Here is a 21,199-nt window from a genome sequence, read left to right as displayed (position 1 = left end):
AAAGCCGGTGGCCTGGGCAACTGGTTGTTGATGACCATTAATTGGGTCCGATAACAGTTCAATTTTGTGACATGTTTTGATGGCTACACAAACGCGTGGTCCTTGTAAAACTTTGATTATGCCGTACGTTATGCTGATCAGGTAACACACAATTGGACTTTTAGAGGACAAAGGACAACTGAACTTATTGAGGGTCATCTTATCTGATTATCACGTGGTTCCAACTAGTGTTCTATGTCAATCTGACCACGTCTCTGCAGACTAGTCATTCAACAATAAAACAGGTGCGACCGGCCGGAAAACTCCGATGACCTGTCAGATAGAGCAACATTAGTCGGTGAGTTTCAAGAACTGAGTAACATTTGGTCCAGGAAGAGGAGAAGAAGAAGCAATTGTTGACACATGGTGTATTATCCTGTATTTTGATCACATTGAAAAATCTCTTCTTTATAACCTAACAGAACAAATTGAACGTTTTGGTAGACTCATGTCACCCGCCATTCCCTAAGTTAGTACTGGCTTTTAAAATAACCGAAAGCGCTTTTGGTGAAAATGTTTTTAGAACTAATCCTTAGTAAAAATGCAATTAAATTCTAGAAAAGCACTTAAGTGCTTCCTAGAAGAAGCACATAGCTGGTGCTTCTTGTATAAAACACTTTAAGTGCTTTTGGAACCTAAAAATTTTTTCTTTAAAAATGCTTTCAAGTATTTTAAAAATACATCCAAACTAGCTCTGAATTAGAAAGAGGCTCTCTCTCTCTCTCATGATCACGAAGGTTCCACCTAATCTTGTATGTAAGTCCATCTAAATGTGTTAAACACTACAGAGAAAGTAGATTGCATCGTGTATATATGATTAAACTAGCGGCAAGTAAAGCGTCGTCACCATGTTGCCACAAGCACTTCTTCTGGTGGTTCTTTTGAACACCAATGTTGCTTCAACGTCAAATATCATCACCGCCCTACCCGGCTTTCCCGGTAACCTCCCCTTCAAACTTGAAACTGGGTAGGTACTTCTTGTATCTTTTCAAAACTAGTTTAATACGGAAGATGACTATGAAATTACATGAATTTGAATTTATTATACAAAAGGTACGTGGGAGTAGGCGACATGGATGATGTGCAGCTATTTTATTACTTCATTGAGTCTGAAGGGAGTCCAGAATATGACCCTCTTGTGCTTTGGCTCACCGGAGGTCCTGGTTGTTCTGCGTTTTCTGCACTCGTATATGAAATAGGTACTTATGTAGTCCACTCTGTGCTTCTTTACGGAGGATTTTGGTACTTGCTTATTTATTCACTGTCTGCATCATTTCTGAGGATATAATTCACTATTAGAGGAAATGAGAGAAATGGTTCCTGAACTATGATCGAATTGTAGTTTTGGTCTCTAAACTAAAAATTCATTATTTGGTCCTTGAACTTGATAAAATATGGAGGGTTAGTCCATCGTTACCAATTCCGTTAAATTTTAGTTAAACGTGGTTACATGTTAGTGAAAAGTGTTAAACAAAAATTGCAGGCCTACCTCATCCAACCAACTCTCGCGCAGCCCACCCTTCAACTTTAATCTTTGATACACTCCCCGCTAACTTCCCACTTCCAACCCCCAATCGCTAATCCCCACTCCGTCTATAAGTACGATTTTATAATTCAAAAGTTTTTACGAGGTGTATAGTGAACATATATTACTCCCAAATTTCCAATTGGAACAATTTTGAACAATTTATGAACATTAGTAGTCTGCGGCAAGTAATTTAATTCAAAACTTAATTATTGTAACCATCTTTATTATATAACCCTTACTTTGTTGTAGGTCCACTATCCTTTGACTATGCAGATTCCATTGGCAACAAGCCAAAGTTAAAGTTGAATCCATACTCATGGACAAAGGTGCGTGACACTAATTCAATTGCCTTCGAAGTGTTTGTGTTTTCGTATGTGAGATCAATTGCTGCAGCTTTGAGTTATTCTGGATTTCATACAAATATTGTCAATAACCCAAGAATTTCAGGTTGCCAACATAATATTTGTAGATGCGCCTGTCGGCACCGGATTTTCATACGCAAAAACTTGGAGAGGATACGCTAATATGAGTGACACTTTATCAGCAGCACAAACATATGAATTTCTAAGAAAGGTGAGGATATATTTAGCTACCAACATGGTAAATGTATTCATTAATCTGTCTGAGCACATACAAGGTTTTTAGCTACATTCGGTGTATTGGTGCAGTGGCTTATGGACCACCCTAAGTTCTTCAACAATCCACTCTATATTGGTGGCGATTCTTACTCAGGGATAGTTATTCCTCTTATCGTTCAAGAAATATCCGATGGTAAGCTATTTTCATCACCCCATTGGGCATAGTTCTTCCTCTTACATTCAACCTTTATTTAATTCAGTGTCGCGTGTATATATTAACATTTCATTCATAAAGTCTTCGTGCTCAATATGTGGCAGATGAACACATTGGGTATTGATCCGCAGTTGTTTTGTTTGTTTCTTATATGTAGGTAATCATGATGACAATATGCCGCCAATGAATATCAAAGTACGTCTTCTTCAATTAGAATATGAATGATTGCTGTTATGTTTTAGTTAATTAATCCCTGACCATATGTTGGATGCAGGGATATGTGCTTGGCAATCCACTGACAGATCCGAAAAAAGATGAAAATTCCAGAATTTTATTTGCTTACCTAAAAGCACTTATATCAGATGAACTGTACCAGGTGAAATAGCCTCCTGTTGTTTTCAAGTTGAGATTGGACTGTGGCTACTCAGATTAATCTGAACTATATTTTAATCAAAACTGTTGGATCTTAGCTCTTAAGTTATATGTATAGTTCTCAATAAAACAACAACGTCTCTCAAGTTACAAATTTTCACATTTTTGCTAGTCACTTCAAACAAATTGCAACGGAGATTATATCAATGTGGATCCGTACAACGCATTATGTGTGGTTGATCTTGAAATTTACAACGAGGTGAGTGGAAACACAATAAGGTCCTTGGTTTCTGCAAGTACTTCTCATTTTCATGTAATCTGGAATCATTATACTGACTTTACATTTGAATTCACAGTGCACGGAAGACATATACCTTGGACAGATACTGGAACCTACGTGTACTACAGTAACTTTGCTAAAATCAAGAGGATCAATATGGAATCCGAACCATCTCAGTGATAAGGACTCTCTAAATATCCTCTTAACTTCTTCTAAACTTCTGAGGCCATGGTGTCGGGTATATATCTCTCCGTACGCACACACAAACAAGCACAAGTGAACTCTAATCGTATTTTCCTTGTTTTAATGTAGGACTACAATTATATCTTCTCTGAAATTTGGGCAAATGACAGAACTGTTCAAGATGCTCTTCATGTTCAGGAGGTAATCAAAGGTTAAATTTTAAAAAATCCATTTCAGGTTCTCATGACATTTCAGGGGACTTTAATTTTCCGATTTTAAATGACAATTAGGGAAGCATTGAAGAATGGGTGAGATGCAATAAAAGCTTAGAAGATTCAAATATAAATGATGTTTCCTCTAGTCTTGTATATCATGAGAACCTTATAAAACGAGGCTATAGAGTTCTTGTTTACAGGTAATATATCTGTCCAATTTTCTTTCGTTAGGGAAGTTTTCTAACAGAATCTGACACAATGTGTTTCCGTATATATCGCATGATCGTTGCTTCCGCACTCAAAATTTCTGTTAACAGTGGTGATCATGATATGGTAGTTCCATATGTGGGTACTCTTGCTTGGATAGAGTCGCTTAACTTGACTGTTGACAGTCGTTGGAGGCCATGGTTCGTCAGTGGGCAGATTGCAGGGTTGGTGCTACATTTTCGCTTAAGACATAATCTTTGTTCCCCCGTTCATACTGAGTTTAATTATAAATTTAGATTACAATTATCACATGCTTACCACATATAATGTTTTCACTTTTAGATACAGTGTGCAGTACTCACACATAACTAATTACAAGTTGACATTTACGACTATAAAGGCAAGAAGCCAAGAACCTTTATGAACTTAATTTTTCATAGATACTAGAGTTTGCTAGAGCAAAAGCCGACTAAAATTTTCTCTTCATGCAGGGAGCCGGTCACACAGCTCCAGAGTACAAACCTGAAGAGTGTCTTGCTATGATTAGTAGGTGGTTTGCATATTACCCTTTGTAGTCAGTAATTCTGATGAAGTACCCGTCGATTTATAGATCCTCATTTATTTGGAGTAGATTTATAACAATGTGTGGAATAAACAATATGTTGTAAGCTTAGTCATGAAGTGTTTAATTTGCTTTTGCACATTACCAAAGACATCTTTGCTTCACCGTTTCACATTGAATTTAAATCTTTCAGCGTACGCTCTAAACATATCATTTGGGTGTCTAGAGATATTACATTGCCAATTGTCTATAACAAATTGATTGAATTCAGAGTGATTAAGCCACATTACCTCAAACTTTAAAGAGTTCTTCCTTTTATGGCCAATATTATTACATTGAAATATGGTAGGACTAAGGTCCGAGCCAAATATTGGCAAGTTGTGTACATGAACATGTTCAAACATATTTAGCCACTCGAAATTAGCAAACGCACGGTATAACCTTTCAAAGACTATCGATTTATCTTTATGTCCATTTGTCCAACTGAAATGAACTCCGGAAGCAGGTATAGAGACCAGATTACCACCATTGTAAAATTATTGAAATCAATCATGCGCTTAGTTATTGTTCTATTCCCTCCCAAATTTTCTTCGGCGTTTAGGATATTGTTAAAATCTCCCAAGAGTAACAAAGGATTGTTATTTGGGTTCAGTGTAAGAATTTTACTCCATAACTCATATTGTAATTCTTTTTTAGGGTAAGCATACACTAAAGTAATTAGATAACTTGTATCACAAACAAGATCATGCACAATAGCCTGTATAAAACGATCAAAAGAGTAGATTATATTGATATTCAAGGCATTCGATTTCCAGAAAAAACGAAGGCCACCAACCTTTCCAACACCTACACCGTTAAAACTACAATAAATAAAAAAAAGCATTATAACAAGTAGAAGAGACAAATTTCTCAACATATTTTTTGTACGAAAGTTGGAAACAACGAAAAACTTTTGGCAAATCGCACTAGCAGATAGAATACATGATGATCACCATGTTGCCACAATCACTTCTTCTGACGATCCTTTTGAACGTTAATTTTGCAGCAACGTCCAATGAAGGGTTGGTTTGGTATTGCTGTACTTTGAAAAAAAACTGCTTCTGCTGTGCTGTGAGAATAAGCAGCTGTGAAATAAAACAGCAGAGTGTTTGGTAAACTTTTTTGTAAAAGTGCTTTTGAAAAAAAAAAAAACAGTATTAGAGTGTTTGGTAAACTTTTATGTAAAACAGATGTGAAAAAAAGCCGGTTTTTCAAAGCTGGGTTTTGCAGCTTCTTGTTTTTGGCTTTTTTTCATCCAAAACTGTGAAAAAAAGCTGAAGCTGAGTGTTTACCAAACACAAAAACAGCTCCCAGCTTTTTTTTATAGTAGCTTTTTTCAGAATCACTTCAGTAACAAACCAGGTCGAAATCACTTCTTATCTATATCGCATCTACTTTGTAACACGCAGAAATTAATAATATTTTATGGTTTACTTTAATGTCGACAAAACCACGTCGAGAAATACCACCATATTTTCCGGCGAGACCAGATTAGGATTCGGATTCAATGACGTCGACATCCTTCCAATCTTCTCTCACTCCCACGCTGACAAAACCACGCTGAGAAACACCACCATATTTTCCGACGAGATCAGATTAGGATTTGGATTTGGATTCGGTTTTTGCCCCCAAATTCGAAGCTTCGGCCATTTGGATCCTCATAAAATGCTATGCTTCTTCATATTTTCGCAGATTAGGAGAGCCCAGGTGACTAATCTGATCCTTGTCCTCTTATTCTTGTTGAACTAGTCTTCCAGAATCCCAACCTTTCAAATTGCAGGTTCGCTTCTTTCTCTCCCCCTCTCAGAAAGAAGAGAGGTTAGACGGAGAAAACGAGACAGAAAAACCCAGTGAGGAAGAAGATAGGTTAGACGGAGAAAACAAGGGGGACGAAAAGGAAAGAAAGATGCTGATCAATTTCTCTAGAAATTATAGAAGGATTATAAATATAAAAGTTATATATAAAAGTTTATATAATAAAAGTTATAATAAAATTTACTAGCATATGACCACACACAAAATGCGTAAGAAATTTTTTTATTTTTGTTTTTGAAATAGAAGGAGAGAGGAAGAGAGTGATAGAGAATGTGGAAGTGGCAAATTTTATTTTTTTATTTATTTTCTTTTTATTTTTATAATTAGAGATATGTTAGGATCACATGTAGGTGAAATTTTGAAAAGAAAAAAAGCAAAATTTGGTTGTGTAAAATTGCATTTATGCCTCATATTTCTCATTCATGTTTTGTTTTAATTAGAGAATTAAACTAGTAATTTCATAGGATTTTGATTAACAAAGAGTGTTTTTTTAATTAGTAGAGATAAAGAAAAATGTTACAAATAAAAGATTATATTAGATTATCCGCCTTTTAAGGAAAACAAAAAGATTATATTGGATTATTCTACATTTTTACTTGTTTAACACTGTTTTTTTTTGTTGAAAACACTTCTACAAAAAAAATTTCAACAAAAATATATTTACCAAACACTCACTTGTTTTATTTTACACCAGTTTATTCACAGCAAAACAAAATCAAATTTTTTAAAAAACACAACAATCCCAAACTAAACCTTATTATGTGCAACGGCACACAGATAATGACATCCTATATATGTATGATGAAATGAGACTAGCAGCAAATAAAACATCATCATCATCACCTAATATTATAAAACTAGCAATAATTGAGAGCTCGTTTCGATGCATTATTAAAATAATCGAAAGCCCTTTTGATGAAAATGTTTTTAGAACTAATCCTTAGTGAAAATGCAATTAAATTCTAGAAAAGCACTTAAAGTGCTTTCTGCAAGAAGCACCATTTATGTGCTTCTTTCAGGAAGCACTTTAAGTGATTTTGAAACCTAAAAACATTTTCTTTAAAAACGCTTTCAATTATTTTAAAAAATGTTCAAACTAACCCGAATCAAAGAGGCTCTCTCTTTCTCTCATTATCACAAAGGTTCCACCTAATCTTGTATGTAAGTCCATCTAAATGTGTTAAACAATACAGAGAAAGTGCATGCCATCGTGTATATATGATTAAACTAGCGGCAAGTAAAGCGTCGTCACCATGTTGCCACAAGCACTTCTTCTGGTGGTTCTTTTGAGCACCAATGTTGCTTCAACGTCAAATATCATCACCGCCCTACCCGGCTTTCCCGGTAACCTCCCCTTCAAACTTGAAACTGGGTAGGTACTTCTTGTATCTTTTCAAAACTAGTTTAATACGGAAGATGACTATGAAATTACATGAATTTGAATTTATTATACAAAAGGTACGTGGGAGTAGGCGACATGGATGATGTGCAGCTATTTTATTACTTCATTGAGTCTGAAGGGAGTCCAGAATATGACCCTCTTGTGCTTTGGCTCACCGGAGGTCCTGGTTGTTCTGCGTTTTCTGCACTCGTATATGAAATAGGTACTTATGTAGTCCACTCTGTGCTTCTTTACAGAGGATTTTGGTACTTGCTTATTTATTCACTGTCTGCATCATTTCTGAGGATATAATTCACTATTAGAGGAAATGAGAGAAATGGTTCCTGAACTATGATCGAATTGTAGCTTTGGTCCCTAAACTAAAAATTCATTATTTGGTCCTTGAACTTAATAAAAGTCCTTCGTTACCAATTCCGTTAAATTTTAGTTAAACGTGGTTACATGTTAGTGAAAAGTGTTAAACAAAAATTGCAGGCCTACCTCACCCAACCAACTCTCGCAGCCCACCCTTCAACATTAATCTTTGATACACTCCCCCCCAACTTCCCACTTCCAACCCCCAATCGCTAATCCCCACTCCCCAGCCGACCCCAACCTGTAGCCCACGGACCACCGCCTTCACCCGAACCCGCATCCCACAAATTCTTGAATCTTACCTGTCTAGACAGCGTGGATGGATGTCATTGTGAATTCGTTTGCAAAGGGAGATGTGTTCCAAATTTGGATTAGAAACTTTCTTTTGTTTTGGTTGTTGGGAGAGTGCTACAATGGTGTGGATGGGGTTTGGGGTAGGTGAGGCGGAAGGGAAGATGGGAGAGAGAGAGAGAGAGAGAGTTAACAGAAAATATGAAGCCCACAAAGACCACGTCATCAAATTAACAGAAAATCTCATGGTGTTAGTATGAAGGGACCAATGCTCCACGTTTTGTTAAGTTCAAGGACTAATCTAATGAACTTTTTAAGGACCAAAGCTACAGTTTGATCATAACTCAAGGACCATTTCTCCAATTTTTTCTCACTATTATTTATATTATAATACATTGGTGAAATGAAACTAAAGTTGTATGTGACGTTAATTTTTTTCTGCTTACATTTTGGTAATGGATCCCACAATCACGAAGAAACATGAACATGCGTGTTAATTTTAATCCAAGAGTGAATTATAGTTTCAGGAGGGGTTGAGGGGGCATTAAATGCAATACATCTCAATTGCAAGCAATGGTGGAGAAAGAAAATCAAACATGAGATCTCTAGTGTAAGGTTCAATGTTGTTGTTGTTGTTCTTTTTTTTTTTTTTTTGAACAAACGATATTATCTACACTAAAGAAGTGAGTTATGTCTTACAATTCGTTAGTAATAATGTGGTTTAAATTCGCATTTGGTGAGAATCGAAGCTAAGACCTCTCACTTATAAAAGAAGAGAAATACCACTAGACCGTAGTACTGAGTTATATTTACAAGCCTCTTATGAGCCCCATATAGTTTGGGAAAATTAACATGAATGAGAATTTTACAAATTCTAAATGTCAAACTGATCAAAATCAAATAAAAATGGCATGCTGATCAAACATTGATGAAATTATGGATCAAATATCAACAACTTACCAACAAAAATTCTAAAAACAGACCATCTCAACAATTGAAATGTGTAATTTCATTATTTAATCCAATTCTTTAGAGTTTGATGGATGAATTTTATTTTCTTGTACTGTGTAGTAGACGTCTATAAGTACGAGTTTATAATTCAAAAGTTTTTACGAGGTGTCTAGTGAACATATATTACTCCCAAATTTCCAATTGAAGCAATTTCGAACAATTTATGAACATTAGTAGTCTGCTGCAAGTCATTTTATTCAAAACTTAATTATTGTAACCATCTTTATTATATAACCCTTACTTTGTTGTAGGTCCACTATCCTTTGACTATGCAGATTCCATTGGCAACAAGCCAAAGTTAAAGTTGAATCCATACTCATGGACAAAGGTGCGTGACACTAATTCAATTGCCTTCGAAGTGTTTGTGTTTTCGTATGTGAGATCAATTGCTGCAGCTTTGAGTTATTCTGGATTTCATACAAATATTGTCAATAACCCAAGAATTTCAGGTTGCCAACATAATATTTGTAGATGCGCCGGTCGGCACCGGATTCTCATACGCAAAAACTTGGAGAGGATACGCTAATATGAGTGACACTTTATCAGCAGCACAAACATATGAATTTCTAAGAAAGGTGAGGATATATTTAGCTACCAACATGGTAAATGTATTCATTAATCTGTCTGAGCACATACAAGGTTTTTAGCTACATTCGGTGTATTGGTGCAGTGGCTTATGGACCACCCTAAGTTCTTCAACAATCCACTCTATATTGGTGGCGATTCTTACTCGGGGATAGTTATTCCTCTTATCGTTCAAGAAATATCCGATGGTAAGCTATTTTCATCACCCCATTGGGCATAGTTCTTCCTCTTACATTCAACCTTTATTTAATTCAGTGTCGCGTGTATATATTAACATTTCATTCATAAAGTCTTCGTGCTCAATATGTGGCAGATGAACACATTGGGTATTGATCCGCAGTTGTTTTGTTTGTTTCTTATATGTAGGTAATCATGATGACAATATGCCGCCAATGAATATCAAAGTACGTCTTCTTCAATTAGAATATGAATGATTGCTGTTATGTTTTAGTTAATTAATCCCTGACCATATGTTGGATGCAGGGATATGTGCTTGGCAATCCACTGACAGATCCGAAAAAAGATGAAAATTCCAGAATTTTATTTGCTTACCTAAAAGCACTTATATCAGATGAACTATACCAGGTGAAATAGCCTCCTGTTGTTTTCAAGTTGAGATTGGACTGTGGCTACTCAGATTAATCTGAACTATATTTTAATCAAAACTGTTGGATCTTAGCTCTTAAGTTATATGTATAGTTCTCAATAAAACAACAACGTCTCTCAAGTTACAAATTTTCACATTTTTGCTAGTCACTTCAAACAAATTGCAACGGAGATTATATCAATGTGGATCCGTACAACGCATTATGTGTGGTTGATCTTGAAATTTACAACGAGGTGAGTGGAAACACAATAAGGTCCTTGGTTTCTGCAAGTACTTCTCATTTTCATGTAATCTGGAATCATTATACTGACTTTACATTTGAATTCACAGTGCACGGAAGACATATACCTTGGACAGATACTGGAACCTACGTGTACTACAGTAACTTTGCTAAAATCAAGAGGATCAATATGGAATCCGAACCATCTCAGTGATAAGGACTCTCTAAATATCCTCTTAACTTCTTCTAAACTTCTGAGGCCATGGTGTCGGGTATATATCTCTCCGTACGCACACACAAACAAGCACAAGTGAACTCTAATCGTATCTTCCTTGTTTTAATGTAGGACTACAATTATATCTTCTCTGAAATTTGGGCAAATGACAGAACTGTTCAAGATGCTCTTCATGTTCAGGAGGTAATCAAAGGTTAAATTTTAAAAAATCCATTTCAGGTTCTCATGACATTTCAGGGGACTTTAATTTTCCGATTTTAAATGACAATTAGGGAAGCATTGAAGAATGGGTGAGATGCAATAAAAGCTTAGAAGATTCAAATATAAATGATGTTTCCTCTAGTCTTGTATATCATGAGAACCTCATAAAACGAGGCTATAGAGTTCTTGTTTACAGGTAATATATCTGTCCAATTTTCTTTCGTTAGGGAAGTTTTCTAACAGAATCTGACACAATGTGTTTCCGCATATATCGCATGATCGTTGCTTCCGCACTCAAAATTTCTGTTAACAGTGGTGATCATGATATGGTAGTTCCATATGTGGGTACTCTTGCTTGGATAGAGTCGCTTAACTTGACTGTTGACAGTCGTTGGAGGCCATGGTTCGTCAGTGGGCAGATTGCAGGGTTGGTGCTACATTTTCGCTTAAGACATAATCTTTGTTCCCCCGTTCATACTGAGTTTAATTATAAATTTAGATTACAATTATCACATGCTTACCACATATAATGTTTTCACTTTTAGATACAGTGTGCAGTACTCACACATAACTAATTACAAGTTGACATTTACGACTATAAAGGCAAGAAGCCAAGAACCTTTATGAACTTAATTTTTCATAGATACTAGAGTTCGCTAGAGCAAAAGCCGAATAAAATTTTCTCTTCATGCAGGGAGCCGGTCACACAGCTCCAGAGTACAAACCTGAAGAGTGTCTTGCTATGATTAGTAGGTGGTTTGCATATTACCCTTTGTAGTCAGTAATTCTGATGCAGTACCCTTCGATTTATAGATCCTCATTTATTTGGAGTAGATTTATAACAATGTGTGGAATAAACAATATGTTGTAAGCTTAGTCATGAAGTGTTTAATTTGCTTTTGCACATTACCAAAGACATCTTTGCTTCACCGTTTCACATTGAATTTAAATCCTTCAGAGTACGCTCTAAACATATCATTTGGGTGTCTAGAGATATTACATTGCCAATTGTCTATAACAAATTGATTGAATTCAGAGTGATTAAGCCACATTACCTCAAACTTTAAAGAGTTCTTCCTTTTATGGCCAATATTATTACATTGAAATATGGTAGGACTAAGGTCCGAGCCAAATGTTGGCAAGTTGTGTACATGAACATGTTCAAACATATTTAGCCACTCGAAATTAGCAAACGCATGGTATAACCTTTCAAAGACTATCGATTTATCTTTATGTCCATTTGTCCAACTGAAATGAACTCCGGAAGCAGGTATAGAGACCAGATTACCACCATTGTAAAATTATTGAAATCAATCATGCGCTTAGTTATTGTTCTATTCCCTCCCAAATTTTCTTCGGCGTTTAGGATATTGTTAAAATCTCCCAAGAGTAACAAAGGATTGTTATTTGGGTTCAGTGTAAGAATTTTACTCCATAACTCATATTGTAATTCTTTTTTAGGGTAAGCATACACTAAAGTAATTAGATAACTTGTATCACAAACAAGATCATGCACAATAGCCTGTATAAAACGATCAAAAGAGTAGATTATATTGATATTCAAGGCATTCGATTTCCAGAAAAAACGAAGGCCACCAGCCTTTCCAACACCTACACCGTTAACACTACAATAAATAAATAAAAAAAGCATTATAACAAGTAGAAGAGACCTTATCAAGAGTAGTCTGCGCTTCAACAATACAAAAAAGGTTTAGTTTGTTAATCCTACGCGAAAATCTAAATTATGACACGAAATCAAGTCTAGATAGACCCATGCAATTCCATAACATGCTTCTTATCAGTTAATGTCTTCAAGACAAAGACTACCTGCTTCTGCAACAAACTCCTACCTGGTCGTCTTCGTGAAGAAAGTCTATTCCTTCAGCGTCCTGCTCAGTGAAACCAATGATCGGTCCAGGTACAGCATCTATGGCTTGAACTTGGATGACGGATCTCACCTGCTGGATCTTCCTCTTCTTGAAATTGTTGGTGGCCCCCAGATATTTAGATTCAACGAAGATGCTGTTGATTTAGATTGTCTTGGTCAGGAGTTCGGTATCAATATTTATGCCTCTCCTTGGCTGTATTGCTAGCTTGTTGACATACTTATCACATCTACCTTCCTTCACCAACCTCTCAAGATACCTTTTCCAAGTGAGGCAGTCCTTGGTTGTGCGTCCCGGACCCCCCATGAAATGCGTAATACTTCAACTGGTCCAGCTTAGAAGTATCTCCCTTCATAGGTTGTGGCATCTTGAACCATGGCTCGCCCTTGAGTTCATAGAGGGTCTAGTTGATCGGGATTGAGAACTTGATGAACACCTTAGGTGTTGAGCTTATTTTCGTCAAGGATCGGTCCCTACGATTGCCTTTTGGCTTGCTTTTGTCATTGAGCTACTTCTCGCTCATCTTTTTCTAGAACTGGCTTTGAGTCTTTTCGTGGCTGTTCAGGTGGCTTCTGGGCGCGCTTGGCCTCATCCTAGAGTTCTTTTCTGCTAAAGCATAAAAGTTTGCCAAAGTAAAGTCCTCACCCATGATTAGCTCTCCAAAAAAGGGGTAATCTGATGGGAGCCCCTTCCTAAAAGCTAAGCTTGCATGGTATTGTCACATCTGACGATCTTTGCCTTCTCCGCCTTAAACTTCTTGACATACGTGCAAATTGACTCTTTCGGAACCTTCTTCATGTTGAATAGGTGGTGAGACTTCTTCTTGATTGGGCGATAGAAAAATATTCTCTAGTGAAAACCAACAAAAGTTTGTGGAAGTTCCGGATTAAGCACGACAGTAGGGTATGAAACCATTCTTGTGCCTCGCCCTGCAACTTTGTGGTGAAAATCTTGCACATGAGAGCGTCATCGTTGCCGTAAAGTATCATGGTATTGCGTTAATGCTTCAAGTGCCTATATGAATCTTCATCTCATTTGAAAAGGGTGAAATGTGGTAGGCCAAACTTCTGTGGTGGCTCTGTATGCTCAATCTCATCTGTGAATGGTGACCTGCTCTTCGAATCGCATCGTCAATGGTTTCAAAACACTGGAATCTGTGCAGCTGCTATACTATGAGCCTTTGTAATTCCTCTTGGATTTGCCTTTGCTGACCTACTAGCTTGTGCTACTTTTTTGCTTGTTCTGTTCATCTGTGCCACGGTCGCAATGCATGTGGTTCGTCTCTAGCTGGTGAAGAGCTGCTCGATGTTACACTTGGCGTAGGTTGCTAGTTGAACTCGAGCTGAACTACTTTCGTGTTTCTTTCTGTCTTTTGTGCTACTACTTACTCTGGTGTTTCATAGGATGATCCCCTTAAAGGCCTAGTTGTGAGTGGACGCTTCACTTAAAATGTCTGGAATGCTTGTCAAAATGTGGACTCAACCCCGAATGTACACTGACTCATAGGGCAAACAGGGAATGAACGCTTCTCTATACACTAAGGTAGAATAAGACGCTTTCCCAAGGGCTATGCTGAGATAGTACACTACCCGAACACTCGGTTCGTGGCGGGTTGAACGACTGCTTGCTAGGACGCTGATGGAAAAAGTAAGGACCTTTCGGCCTTGTCCTGTTTCTAGACACCTCGTGTGGGGTGCGTTGCATCTCGATACGCTCAATGAGCTGATTTATCAAGGTCGTCTATTGCACGGATGCGCTGGTTAAGTCAGCAACCTGTCGGGATAAGTGTTGTTAGCCATTTGGGATGGAATAGCTCAGATGATGGTCTGGTCGTTAGAATCCAAATCGTTTGAAATGGTCTTCGACCGGTTTAGGTCGCGAGGTAAATCGTTGGAGTGGATCACGAGGCAGGCCAACTTGCTTAGCTGGCTAGGCCGTGAGCTGGGACTTGCTGGGCATACGCATGAACCGCTGCCCATTGACATGTGCTACATGTTCAGCTGTCGCATGCCCTTTTTAGGCTTGGGCTGCTTTTGCAGCAAATGGGATGGGCTTCCTACCCTGGGCCTATTAAGGCATTTGCTCTAGTTTGGGCCTCTTGCCCTTGATGCTCCGCTGCTGCACCATGCGCATAAGCCTTGACTTGAGCTGCTGCTGCTACTGCAATCGTCATTGTCATGGGATGCTCGGTAGTGGCTGTGGGACTATGATTTTCCAGGGTCGTAATAAGGTTATCCAAATACAATTAATTTAGAAATCTGATCATGGACTCATTAGCTTCGGGCAGAGCTATATCAGACAAAATAGCGGTGCCATCATCACTTAACTCAAGGGTACTAGGCGAAGTCCTAGCGACTTGGCTGGATAACCATGCTTGTTTTGCAAGGCACGGGATCTTATCCAGATATAGACACAATCAAATTATATAAGTCTTGGAGTTCCTACAATCTAGGAATTGGCATGCGCCGCAAGTAATCACAACTCCTAACAGGATGCAATATTTACTTCTAGATATCTTCTAGGATTCTCCCGACTTAGAACGAGGACTCTGTCCTGAAAGATTTCTCTCCCTACAATATAAATACACCCATTTAGGGTTCATCTATGGTAACACATTAAAATTCTCTTACACACTGCTTAAGTCTAAAATCATTCACTAACTTGACCGTCGGAGAGCCTTTGCCAGCACATACCCCCTCCCTCATGGCCCTAGGCTTGCTAACGGTAGTTTTACTATTTTGCAGGCTGGTCAGATTGGTACTCGATTGCCCTCACAGAGGAGCGCAAAATTGGTTCTATTAGTGGCCACAACAATGATGGTGTTCTGGAGCGGTTAGGCTTCTTATGTCATCGTGTTGAGCCTCGATGACTGTCGTCGTGGGGCCACATCCTCATCTCCATACTTTGGTCCAAATCCTTGAACTTATGGGGTTCTGCTCATCATGGTTTCGGAATTTTCAACCATTGTATCTTTTCTCTAGGGACTGATCAAGAAAATTTTCTAAGAAAAATTAAATGATGTTGCATATGAGAAATTCAACGTAGAAATTTCGAAAAACCAATTGAGAGATTCTTTTTCAAGTATTTCAATCAAGCTCTCAATAGAAATACCAATTTGTGGTAGCAAATTCCGCCGTCTTCGATCTTGACGAAACTGTACCTACAAAATAATCAACACATTTGATAAAAAAAAAATCTAAGCCTCATGCGTCCACAAGATGGGGAGGTTAGGCCAATGAATCTCTGATGCCTAAGTTAGTTTCTTTTAAAAGAGTGAGTGTAAAGCTTACTGAAATTTGGTAGAGATAGAGGTATTTATAGATAAGAAGGGGCCGGCCATAGTGTTAGGGCTTTGCCCTACACATGGCGGCATCCTATTGGCCAAAGCGTATGGAAAGAATATTCCCAAGATATTAATTAAGAAATAATATCTTAGGATAATGATGGAAGTCTCCCTAATTGATTGAGATAGCGATTACTTACTTGATGGAGTCAATTTTCAATTGGGAATGCATTAAATATGAGATTTGGTGATTAATCTCTATCTTTAATGTTTTTGACTTTTCATTGCCATGAACAGGGGAGCTATGGGTAGTTGCAATCAGTTGCTTAGACTTCCAGGGATACTGAGCTGCACGTGGGAATATTTAAGAGCCCTACCCATTTAATAAAAGCAGTCTTGTCTTTCTTAAATAAAAGTTCACGCGTTGCCTCTAGGAAGCATTTTTGTTTAAATTAATATACTCAAAGCAAATATAGGCACTCATCTAAATTTAATTCCCACGTGCAATTTTGCTGGGAGAGGGACAAATAGCAGACAACAGACTTCAGTTCTACACAATGTTTTGATATGATCAGTACGTGGTTACATTATTCTCCTGACAACTAGTTATTTCCTCCCTACAAATACTGACAGCAGAGTTCGCTCTCATTTCCTTGTTTCTATTAATTCCGTCCAACACTGACTAACATGGATTAAGGGGTTTTTGAATATCAGTCCTTGCAAAAGATTAGAATTTAAAAAAATAAATAAATAAATAAACCTAACTTTAGATTATATATTCGATTTAATCCCTTAAAGTGTACTTTTATGAAAATTTATCATATGCACATGATTAGTGCTTTCAATAATAAATGACCATAAATAAGAAAATATTAAAAGAAATTAGTGACACATAAATATGTAAATACATAACTGTACAAAAATGGTTGTACCAAAATGTTTGCACCAACATATATTATAATGAATCTAAATGTATGTACCAAAATGTCAATACCGAAATGTATGTACTAAAATATAAGTACCGAAATGTTTGTACTAAAATGTATTGTATTGAATTAATGTACCTACATATTTGTATCAATGGATATACTGAAATGCATCAAATGAATTAATGTACCTAAATGAACATTATACTAATGGTATATTCCTATTTTATATATATATATATATATATATATATATATAAATTAGTTTACCTAATTGTAGACATCAAAATATATTCTGATAAATGAAATGTAATTAATACATTAAAAAGAGGAAAAAAAAAAAAGAAAGAAATGAAGCATCAATATATAATTACACAACTTTATAATCCAAAACTCATCTTTTTTTAGGATTAAAATGAAGTTTTCGAATTAAAAAGTGCATCTATGGCATCCACATCACCCTTGTTTTCTCCTTTCGCATGCTCTCTTATCCCATTAGACTACCCTAAATCCGTTGGCATGGAAATCCTTGTCAGCGAATAGAAAATCTCATAAAGCGACTCCGAGCTCATTGATTCAATCAAGTTCTCCACCAAGCTTAAAAATCCGAATATGAGATTTATTAAACATTACCTCGACTAAAATCGATTGTACTTTCTGTTATGTGGTTGAACAGGAAGCACTACTAATTTTTATTTTTATTTTAGCCAAAAGAAACAATAATTAATTCGTTCCCTACTTCAACTCATCTTTCTCCTTCCCTTCTCTACAAATGTTATTTTAATTTCTGATTAATATTGAGGGTGTTTGAAAAAAAAATTATGAGTTCTTGTTTGTAGGGCTTTATCTTCAAAGAGACTTTGTTGAGTTTGAATTTATACCAATCTTCTAAAAGTCTCCGCCTAAGCTAGGCAGCTGATCATCACCTCAATTAATCTCTAGACATTTAAAAAAAATAAGAAAGGACACCTAGACATTCCCAGGCACCACCTTGCCCGCCTAGACCTGCCTAGCACTCGTCGATTGCCTAAGGCGTGACTCTCACTTAGACATAAAATAGATTTATACTTCCTTTTTTCATTTTATATTTTCAATAAGTTTTAAGAGACTTATTGGATACTTGGATGAACATCTCCTTAGGATGAAGGGGGGGTTGCACAAACTTCAAATCCTTATCCTTAACCTGGTGGTGGGGATTACAACTCTAAAATGGGCTTGGTCTGGGAGGAACATGAGGCTGCAGAATCACCCCAAAAAAGGTGAAAATGGGAGAGAGTAGCTCTAAGGGCAAGAAGAAGGCAGTGACAAGACTCCGGAATATGACCTTGAGGGAGAGGTGCCTGGAGGCTAAAAGGACAATATATGCTAAGGAAAAGATGCATGAAGTTCCTATTGCCTATCAGGAGTTCTGGGACTACATGGAAGAGATCTCTAAGGCGGAGAAAAAAGCAATGATTGTGAAAACAGAGGAAGGTTCCTAGTGCGGTGGTGGATAACATTCAACAGCTGCAATGTCACCATGATACACCTACTGCGGCACTGCCGTGGTCTTGGTTTGGTCACAGTAATTAGGGCCTTACATGGGCCAATTCAAAAGTATAGACCATCTATGATATTTCTCACTGAAACAAAAATGAACGATCATAGAATTAAAGATGTTAGATGACGTATGGTTTACTCGAGGGATTTCATGTTTCCCTAATCGAGAGAGCTGGTGGTTTAAGCATGTGGTGGGATGACTCTCTAGAGGTGGAAGTTGGTTTCTCCTCAAAACACATCATTGACGCATGAATTAGAATTGTGGGCTTGCAAAATTGTGTGTGGGTCACCTGGGTATATGGCACTTCTTATTGGGCTGATTAGAGAATGATTGTATTGTATTGTAGTTGTAACTAAATAGGTTCTCCAACCACTTCTACTTAGCTTGGGTAGCCATGACATATTGCTAGGTGTCACTCATGGTTTGTGGAAGCCCTGAAGATTAACAATCACTAATCTTCATCATAGGGAGCACTGAAAGTAAGTTTCAATTCACAATCAATTAGTAAGAGTACGATCACCTACTGCCTTGCTAATTGGAACCTAATAGATCATACACCGTGTAAGGATAAGTGTGAAGAAATATCAATGAGATGGATAAGCAATTAAATAGTTTAATTGATAACAGTCGAATATTAATTAATTATACAAAAGGTTCATATTGGGCTTTGAGTTAGTTTCAGGGTTCGAGGCGCAAAAAAATTTTGATCCATATAGCCTATTAAGCTTAAGATTGTGTAACAACTTAAACTAAATGGGGCAAACAGCCCATTGACTTTAGATGGCCCGGCAAACAAGGGAAAAGTTTTTAATTTCCATCATGCCACTCAAATTTGAGTGGGTATAAAAGGGTAGTTATAACTCAAACCTTATTAGGGTTGTAAGAAAGGAATTTTAGAGGAACAACAATCACCCCTTCCTCTCCTTATAGCCGGCCATGTTAGAGAGATTTCACTAGCATCAAATCTCTCCTAGGTCATTCATCTCACCTTCACATCTCCATCATTGGTGTGGTGAGTAAGAGGTCAATGCCCATGATGGATCCGTGGAGCATCTTTTCCTCTTATGCTCGTGGGTGGAGACCATTTGGTTTGGTGGTCTTCTAAATTACAAAATTAATCGGGCTGGTATCTTCACCTTGGCAAATTGGTTGTCCTTCCTCATAAGCTCTAATATTGGCTCGAATGTGGAAATTAGAAGGATATTATCACATGCTACTTTACATGTTGGCATATCTGAAAGGCCAGATGTAATTACATCTTCAATCAGAAGGTCATAACACTTCAACAAGTTCTTATATCTATCTCTTCTACGGCTAGAGCATTTTTGGAGGCCTCTTGTGGACATAGTGTGAACCCTCGAATGGAACAAATAGTGCACTCTACGTTGGTACGTTGGTCACCTCCTTGCTCCTCTATTACAAAATTAAACATGGATACAAGTTGGACTACTACCACTAGTATTGGGCATGCTCGCAAGAAACAATGATGGCCTATTCGTTACGGCAAGAAAGCTGAAGATTAAGGAGCCGAGTGTTGTAACGGCAGAGGTATTAGCAATTTTATATGGCTTGAGCTTGCTATTTCTCTAGGCATGGATATGATTATTGTTGAGTTCGACTTGAAGGAAAATATTTCTTGCTTGCTGGACTCTTCAATGATAGGCAGTTGGGAGACCTTTCCTACCTTGGTGAAAATCATGCTGCTTGGGAAGTTTTTTCATGCTTGTCACTGGTCTTGGGTTTTAAGATCGGCCAACATAGCGGCGGACCGTTTGGTGTCGAAAAGAAATTCAGAGATGTGCAACTTCAATGGGGTTAATCGATCCCCATCTTCATTCGTTCATGTTCTGAACAATGATGGTTTACCTTGCCCTCCTTAATTCCTTGAAATCGGTAGTGAAGGAGGCAACGTTATAGCATTTGTTGCGGCATCTTATCCCTTTGTACCCCCCTTCATTACCTTATTTATGTTCTTAGTTTATTTGTTGCTTACTTTCTTTGTGGGTTTCAATTGTACTCTTGGCTTTTGTCCTGGTTATGAAAATAAATAAAAAAGTTTATCCTAATATTCTATTACTAACTTCTACACATGCTTAAAAGGATTCACCAACTACTAGACCTAGGCTCTGATACCACTTGAAGAAATAATTTGTGAAAAAACAAGTTCATTTGAGCAACATCTATGCATGCAATTAACAATTAAAAGTGGAATCATGCTTGTAGGCACTCAAAAATAAAACTTTACCCATGAAATTCAAGGCCTAGTAGTTGTGGTGAACCAAGACTCAACTCAAAAACAAAATGAGTAAAGAAATATTATACCTTTGTTGAATCCTCTTTGCATAAGCAAAGGCTAATCACCTAAGAGAGAGGGCCTTCATTCTTTCCTTCTTAGCTCTATAGATTTCTTGGAGGATGATGGTTGAATGGATTCTTCAAGTTCCCAAGAAGGGAAACCTTTAAGTTTCCACACCAAGGAGGGACTTGAAGAAGAGATGAGTGACCTTGGAGGATGATTTGACACACGCCGACCGAAATGTCCACTGGGACTTCGAGTCGACCTGTGCCGGCTGACACCTGGAAGGTGATGAAACTATAAAGTATAATGATGTGGAAAATGTGAATA

At 37.4% G+C, this 21,199-nt stretch overlaps 2 protein-coding genes across 6 annotated transcripts; both read left to right on the top strand.

Annotated features, from left to right (window-relative positions):
• The first annotated feature begins 207 nt into the window (after positions 1-207).
• LOC103935151 (serine carboxypeptidase-like 1) lies at positions 208-4,342 on the top strand. 3 transcript variants are annotated; one of them, XM_048570733.1, is made up of 15 exons: positions 208-337; positions 828-1,006; positions 1,093-1,238; positions 1,817-1,893; positions 2,015-2,140; positions 2,236-2,338; positions 2,517-2,554; positions 2,634-2,735; positions 2,904-2,990; positions 3,088-3,249; positions 3,324-3,395; positions 3,485-3,609; positions 3,727-3,840; positions 3,959-4,016; positions 4,108-4,342. In XM_048570733.1, the coding sequence occupies exons 2-15, from the start codon at positions 888-890 to the stop codon at positions 4,189-4,191; spliced, it is 1,413 nt and encodes a 470-aa protein (XP_048426690.1). In that variant the 5' UTR covers positions 208-337; positions 828-887; the 3' UTR covers positions 4,192-4,342. The 3 variants fall into 3 exon arrangements, with proteins under 3 accessions (XP_048426690.1, XP_048426691.1, XP_048426692.1); XM_048570734.1 differs by having other exon boundaries at positions 254-1,006; positions 1,841-1,893; XM_048570735.1 differs by lacking the exon at positions 3,959-4,016 and having other exon boundaries at positions 254-1,006.
• Positions 4,343-7,134: 2,792 nt separating this feature from the next.
• LOC103935152 (serine carboxypeptidase-like 1) lies at positions 7,135-11,814 on the top strand. 3 transcript variants are annotated; one of them, XM_048570741.1, is made up of 14 exons: positions 7,135-7,404; positions 7,491-7,636; positions 9,366-9,418; positions 9,540-9,665; positions 9,761-9,863; positions 10,042-10,079; positions 10,159-10,260; positions 10,429-10,515; positions 10,613-10,774; positions 10,849-10,920; positions 11,010-11,134; positions 11,252-11,365; positions 11,484-11,541; positions 11,633-11,814. In XM_048570741.1, exons 1-14 carry the CDS (start codon positions 7,286-7,288, stop codon positions 11,714-11,716), a joined length of 1,389 nt encoding a protein of 462 aa, XP_048426698.1. In that variant the 5' UTR covers positions 7,135-7,285; the 3' UTR covers positions 11,717-11,814. The 3 variants fall into 3 exon arrangements, with proteins under 3 accessions (XP_048426698.1, XP_048426699.1, XP_018499992.2); XM_018644476.2 differs by having other exon boundaries at positions 7,137-7,404; positions 9,342-9,418; XM_048570742.1 differs by lacking the exon at positions 11,484-11,541 and having other exon boundaries at positions 7,136-7,404; positions 9,342-9,418.
• Positions 11,815-21,199: the final 9,385 nt, after the last annotated feature.

Source organism: the organism of the source record quoted next, unplaced genomic scaffold (genome assembly GCF_019419815.1).
Source record: "Pyrus x bretschneideri cultivar Hongxiangsu unplaced genomic scaffold, Pyrus_bretschneideri_v1 Contig55, whole genome shotgun sequence".
Taxonomy (NCBI): domain Eukaryota; kingdom Viridiplantae; phylum Streptophyta; class Magnoliopsida; order Rosales; family Rosaceae; genus Pyrus; species Pyrus x bretschneideri.
Note: the sequence above shows the minus strand (reverse complement) of the source record. Positions and strands in the feature narration are given on the sequence as shown.